Raw genomic sequence first — 7285 nt, 5'->3', positions numbered from 1 at the left:
TTCTTTTTATCGAACTTCTCGGTTTAATGAATACTACGAATTTCATTTAGATTATTAAGGCTAAAAAGTAGTTTATCAAAAACTCACTTTTTACGTCATTCGGCGTCGTGCTGGTTTTATCGCGGATCTTCGATTGGTCATAACTTTTTCGTTATAACTCGGATTTCGATGAGGTTTTCGCCTAAATGCTTCTAATGAAATTATCTACAACTTTAAATAATAAAATTTTAATTATTTCAAATTTTATATTTTCGCTGGCATTTTATTGGAATCTCATAAGACTTCCAATACTTTCTGAATGATTCTAAGCATAGTTTTACTTTATTTCTAGTAAAAACCATCTGTTAAAATTCAACATTCAAATTTACACAATATTTTGTGATATCATTCATTACAAAACACGATTTCAAAACGTGTATGTTACACCCACTAAACTTGCAAATGGATCACGAAGGCCCAATATAGTGAGTACTAGGCCCAGTAGTCGTACCGTTGTATTTCGTTCGTTTTTTATTGTACAGTGTTATAAAAGTCCAGTGTTTTGTTATAATGATGTTTTTACTTCAAAATTCTATAGTTTGAACTCATTTTTAATAAAAATTTCACTTTAGGTCCCTTAAGAACTAATTTGAACATTTAAAGACTTATTTTTTTACATAAAATGTCAATTTTTGGTCTATTTTGATTAAAAATAACATTTTAGCCCATTAATTTATAATTTCGGCCCAAATGTTTAGTAATTGACTGATTTGGCCCAAAAATACATATATTGTCATTTTCGGAACTTATTTAAATAAAATGACATTTTTGGCCCAATTTTTATAAAATTAACAATTTCTGCCCAAATGTTGGAATAAGAGTCATTTTTAGCCCTTATTTTAATTTATTTTCATTTTTGGCTCAAGTTTGGATTAAATAACATTTTAACTAAAAATTGATATTTTTGCAATTTTGGGCCCAAAAATCCGTAAGGCCCAAATTTAGGCTCAAAATGCTAAATTTTACACTTTTGACCCTTTGAAAAGTATGATTATTATAAAAACTAATTTTTATACAATGTGACCTTTTTGATCCTTATAAAACCGAAAGTGCCACTATTGTCTCAAACTTTTGTTTATTTGTCAAAAATGATCCTTATACAAGATTTTTGTTTTGTTTTTCACATCTTAAGTATGTATATCACTTTTATCCTTTATAGTATGATGACTAAAGTATTTAGTTTATGAATCTCACCCATTTTTGTTAGAGTTTTCGAGATTTATCAAGTTTTATCACATAATCACAACATAAACCAAGAAAACCACACATAACATGCATAAATACATAAATCTACACATAAATACTTGTATTCTCCCCCCAAAAACATATAAAAACTTAAACAAGGGGATATGAACTCACCTTGCTTGTTGTTCTCAGTTTTTGGTGAATAAGTGAAGATATCTTGGTCCTAGCAAGCTTCTTGAAGAACTTTAGAACTTAGATGGCTCTAAGATGTATGATTCACGAAATGGTATGAGTTAGGAGGAGATTTTTGAAGAAATCAAGAAGCTAAACCATGTATCTAAGCAAAAACTTACCAAGGAAGATGATATTGGTGAGGAATCCTCTTGAAAGCACCCAAAATCTCGAAATTTTTATGGAAAAAGGAGGAGTTCTAGAGAGTATTTTGAAGTAGCTTGAAATGAGAGAATGAAGGTGGGGTGGTGGGTGTTTCGGCCGAAGATAAGAAGAGGGGAAGAGGAGAGAGATGTGAGGTGATGTTGCATGGAAATCCACCATGCAACAATGAGGTGTCAAGGGAGGATAGTCCCTCTTTTCTCTTTTTTTTGTTTAAATACTATATGGGCCGAGAATGGGCTAGGAGGAAAGAGGATGAAGAAATTTGGGCCTTCTCTTGATTTGTTCGAATTTATGAAGCCCAAAAATAAACTTTCGGCCCATTGGATATTGGGAGGGTTTACGACCCAATATGGTATAAAGGAATGAGTTTATGGCCCATTAGGGCTAATTAATTCATTTATGGCCCAATAAGGCCCATTAGGGCTAGAATGAATCATTTTAGGCCCAAATGGTCCAAAATGCTATAGATTTATGAATTGGGTCCATTTATAATCCAAATAGGTTTTCTAAGCCCAAAATAGTCGAATTGAATGTTTATTGGTACGTTAGGCCCAATAAGAAAATCCTAGTCCATAAAGAACTTGAACCGGGATTTTTAGGGTTTTCAACTGCCAATTGATTTTCTGAAATGTTTTGCATATAGTTTTGAACTTCAATTGTGGATCTTGACTGAGTTTGTTGTCATAGAATGAACATAGTGCATGATATCAAGTTAGAGTTACAAATATTATCCTAGATGACATTTACATGATCACAAAACTTCCTGGCTAAAATGTCGGTTGTGACATCCTCCCTCCTTAAGGTCAATGGCTCAAATCATGTATGGGACATACGTGAAATTAGAAATATTATAAGAGTATATATTAGAATTGCTGTAAAAAATATTTTAAAAAAAAGTCGATATATTTATATTCAATCCATGAATATCCATCTCAAATATTTATGACCTAATCGGAGAAACTTAAAAATGTAAGGACTTTTTCTATAAATAACTATATATATTTATATTCATTGTGTTAAGAATATCTAATAATCAATTAACAATATAACTACCCAAAATAATAAGAAGTTATTTATTAGCCAACTAGGTGTAAGATCGAGTTGATTAAAAAAAATATTGAATACAAAATGTAAACAATAAGCATTTTTTAAAATAAAATATCGAATTAATAAATGAAAAAATATATTTATTGCAATTTACTATCACATTTATTACATTTAATACTTTATATATACAAATATTATATGACTTTTTAATTTTATAATTGAAAAAAACCAAAAATTGACATTTGGATATTATCTATTTTAAAAATATCACAAAACGATAACTGTTAAAATGTTAAAGCTCATAAAATTGACATGTTGCAAAGTAGATATTCATTTATTTATTATAGAAGAAACCCTTTTTTTTTAATGATTTTAGAAACACTATTTATGTAAATGTCAAAATGATTTTTTCATTTTTCTTTATTTTTGCACTTCCATATATAAACAATGCTCGAAGGGATCGTTTTAAAGGAGCTAGCTAATCTCTAATCCTAATAAAAGCCTCTCCTAAATTCCACTTGTCAAACTCTTAAACTACAAATCGGCCACGTGGCATAAGAAGAAACAATAACCAAAAAAACTTTCCCGCCCATACACACATTCAGTCAATCCGTCAATTCCTCAATCCATATCCAAAACAAATTTAAAATTTAAAATTCCTTATTCAATATTGAAGATGACGATCCAGTATCCCTTAAATTCAACAGCCGAAATTGATGTTGGTCAATTATCTTCCAATCTTCTGATTGAAATATACTGTAGATAAATCCCTGAAAATCAGGTTCAAAATAAAGGCATATGCATAAATCAGTTTATATAATAATATAATCGGTTTTACTTCCACTTAGTATTATATTTCACACATTCTTTGACGACATTCTCTGTGAGCTCTGATGACTTCCATGGAACAGGAAAAACTAAGCACAATCAATGATAATAATAAAAGGTTTGTGTTTCATTTCTATTGCACTCATTTATATCTTTTAATCTTTTAATCATTAATTAACATGTCTATATTTCACTGTCTATATTTCCATGTCTTTCTTTATGAATTATCTATACTCAAGAAACTGATGTTTATGTTTTTGACTCATCATTTTAATTTTTCGGAAAAACAGTTTTACAAAGTTTGGGATTGTTTTGAATTGATAGAATATACACACTTTAATGTTTTGAACACAATTATGTACACTAATATTCTTACTAAAATATTCATATTTTAATACATTTTTTATGTAACGAATATTCATCTTTTACAAGTTTTTTCATAAGTTATTCATTTAAAAAAACTTTTCATAAGTACGATGCTTAAATATTCATCTGTTTTTTATTTTATTTTACTCAAATTCTCATATTTTGGTAAAGCTTTTATGTCTCCATACAATTTTTATATTTTTCTTCAATTTTACCATTTTGACATTTTTCGAATATAATGTGTTTATTGATTGATCTTTGCTATATATGCATCTTTATGTCTTTGAAGAAGTGTACATATATACTATTAGGGATAATTTCACTAATACTCTCTTATAGTTACCAATTATTTGGCATCTAACTTATAGAATGGATTCTGATATTTGTAGGGATATGTCTACAACAAATATCACTTTCATAGTTGACTTGGATGTAACAAGGGATGATTTGATTATCAAGGTTCGTGTCATAAACCATTGGAAGGAGATGTCTTTCTACAACAAGAATGAAATATGGTCCATTGAATTAATCTTGGTCGATGAACAAGTATGTTATATATATCCTTACGTATGTGTTAAATATAAATATTTATGTTAGTTTAATGTTTAATGCTTATAATATATTGTGTTTTTAGGGGAGCAAAATACAAGCATCTGTCCCTGAAAAATTCCTCTATCAATTAAAAAAAATTAAAAGATGGGAAGTCATATTACATCACATCTCCAAGCTTTGCAGCTCTGAAGCCTAATACTTTTAGGTTAACTCCCCAAGATCAAAAACTCACGTTTGTGCAGGAAACCGTTGTTAAAGAATGTACCCAATTTAGTGGGCCTAAATTTGGTTTTTCTTTTGTTGATTTTCAATCTGTGTTGTCAATGGTTCATCCTCAAAATTTGTCACTCGGTATGTTTATTTATTATATTTTTTACTTAATGAAATTTCAACTTTTCAAAATTTAATGTTTATATATGATATGATATGATGTTTCCATATTCTAAACACGACTTCATTCGTATTTTTTTATATTGTAGATGTTATTGGATTGGTTGTTGTTGTTGGGGAAATGGCAAGAGAAAGCATTGATAATTCCAAACACAAGATTCACATCCATATCCAGAATGAAAAGTATGTTTTTCAATATATTTATATTGAATACTTAAAATTTTTGATGTTTATATATAATTAACTTACTAACTGTTGTTGCATTGTCAGTGGTTTGGAAATATGTTTGGTTTTGTGGGGTGATTATGCGTACCGGATGCAAGAGTATATACAAGACAATCCACACAATCTTCAAATCATTGTTATACTTCAGCTTGCACAAATTAATGTTTGGAGAGGTATACTCAATTTCTCAAAAAAATAAAATTTTATAATAATTTTTACATTATTTATACATTTTTTATAGACCAACAGTTTGTCTAAACTGAAGAGTGTGTGGGAAAACACACGGGAATATCTGTCAGATGGAATTCTTTATACTCAACAACAGAGATTAAAGTCTCCAGGTATTATATGTTTATTACATTATTATTAAATCTATACCATATAAAATTCAAATATATGGTCAATTAGATTTGACTTTCATTTATTATATTTTTTAATTGGTTGTAACTAATATAACATTATTCATACAACTTTATCACTAAACGAAGATCAAATTAAAAACTTGACTTTGTTTGAGATAGAACAAATTTTACTCCGAAACAACACCAGTCTCAAGAACTATAGAAGGATGCCTTACCCTGATGCTAATTCAGTTTCATCTTCAAACAATCGTCTGATAACTGAGGAACTCGATTATCACATACCAAATTTAAAGAATGAGTTTGATCGTCTTTTTGTTTCATTAACAGACGAGCAACGCAACATTTTCCTTGATATCATGACTACGGTTAAAGATAATAAGGGAGGTGTATTCATTATTTATGGTTATGGTGGAAAGGGTAAGACATTTCTTTGGAAGACAATTTCTGCAGCCATTAGATCCGAAGGTGAGATTGTTTTAAATGTAGCTTCAAGCGGGATCGCTTCATTATTATTGACTGGAGGCAGGACAGCACACTCTCGGTTTATAATACCCATTAATCTTAACGAGGATTCTTACTATAGAATAAATCCAGATAGTGATCTTGCCAATTTAGTAAGAAAAACCTCATTGATCATCTGGGATGAAGCACCTATGGTACACAAGCATGCATTTGAAGCTTTAGATCGAACTTTGATGGATATATTATGGCGTTTCAATCCTACGAACTCGAATACTCCATTTGGAGGAAAGTGGTTGTTTTTTGAGGTGATTTCAGACAAATTCTGCCTGTTGTTTTGGGTGGCAGTAGACAAAACATTGTTAATGCTTCTTTAAGTTCTTCGTATTTATGGCAACAATGCAAAGTCCATAAATTAACAAAAAACATGAGGCTAACTGTTGGAAGCGATGCATCTGCTGTTGACAAAATAAGAGGTTTTTCAAACTGGCTTTTGGACATAGGAGAAGATAAGCTTGGTGGTCTGAATGATGGTGAAGCAATTGTGGATATTCCACAAGATATTCTTATTAATGATCCATGTGATTCTATAGGTTCATTAATCAAGTTTGTATATCCTTCAATTGTGGAAAACTTCAACATTGCAGGTTATTTTCAGGAAAGAGCAATACTTTCTCCCAAAAATGAAGTTGTCCAAGAAATAAATGATCGTTTGCTAAAATTGATTCCAGGAGAGGAAAAAGAATACTTAAGTTCAGATAGCCTCTACCAATCCGAGTTTGTTCATAATCAGGTTGATTGTAATTTATATTCACCTTATGTTTTAAATGGTCTTAAACTATCAGGTATGCCAAACCATAAGCTCATTTTTAAAGTCGGTGTTCCAATTATGCTATTGAGAAACATTGATCAGAAAAATGGTTTATGCAATGGCACTAGACTACAAGTCAAATCTTTGGGCAAACGTGTTATTGAGGCAGTCATCATATCTCCCTACCTAATAAAAGAGTAGCACATTTGCCACATGTCAATCAATTAGAGCTCCACATTAATTTTTTGCCACTTGTCATTCTAAGGTTTTTCCTCATTAATTAAATTTCAACTAAATCACTCCTCCATTTTACACATATTCAACAAAAAATTTATTTGTAATATCTATTGCCTAATTTATCAAATTATTAATTCTTTTTATCATTGCTCAATAATTACCTTATAATTTAATTAAAATTATTTTTACCTTTCTAATCTGTGGTGCCCATGGGTTATAAACTAGTTTGGAAGTATTATTGTAAACAAAACTTTTATTCCAAGAATGTCTTTAACTCCTACTGAAGACAAGATCCCGTTTAAATTCCAAAGAAGACAATTTCCATTGGTTGTATGTTTTGCAATGACAATTAATAAAAGCCAAGGACAGTCTTTGTCGAAGGTTGGTC

The 7285-nt window shown here is 30.0% G+C and overlaps 2 protein-coding genes across 2 annotated transcripts; both read left to right on the top strand.

Moving 5' to 3' along the window:
• Positions 1–4230: 4230 nt before the first annotated feature.
• LOC111896884 (uncharacterized) lies at positions 4231–6226 on the top strand. The gene is made up of 7 exons (XM_023892850.1): positions 4231–4407; positions 4496–4564; positions 4656–4764; positions 4893–4986; positions 5074–5191; positions 5270–5369; positions 5550–6226. Exons 1-7 carry the CDS (start codon positions 4231–4233, stop codon positions 6224–6226), a joined length of 1344 nt encoding a protein of 447 aa, XP_023748618.1.
• A 50-nt stretch (positions 6227–6276) lies between these two features.
• LOC111896883 (uncharacterized) lies at positions 6277–6861 on the top strand. Its single transcript, XM_023892849.1, has one exon. It carries the CDS (start codon positions 6277–6279, stop codon positions 6859–6861), a length of 585 nt encoding a protein of 194 aa, XP_023748617.1.
• The last annotated feature ends 424 nt before the right edge of the window (positions 6862–7285 follow it).

This window comes from Lactuca sativa, chromosome 4 (genome assembly GCF_002870075.4).
Source record: "Lactuca sativa cultivar Salinas chromosome 4, Lsat_Salinas_v11, whole genome shotgun sequence".
NCBI classification, from domain to species: domain Eukaryota; kingdom Viridiplantae; phylum Streptophyta; class Magnoliopsida; order Asterales; family Asteraceae; genus Lactuca; species Lactuca sativa.
Note: the sequence above shows the minus strand (reverse complement) of the source record. Positions and strands in the feature narration are given on the sequence as shown.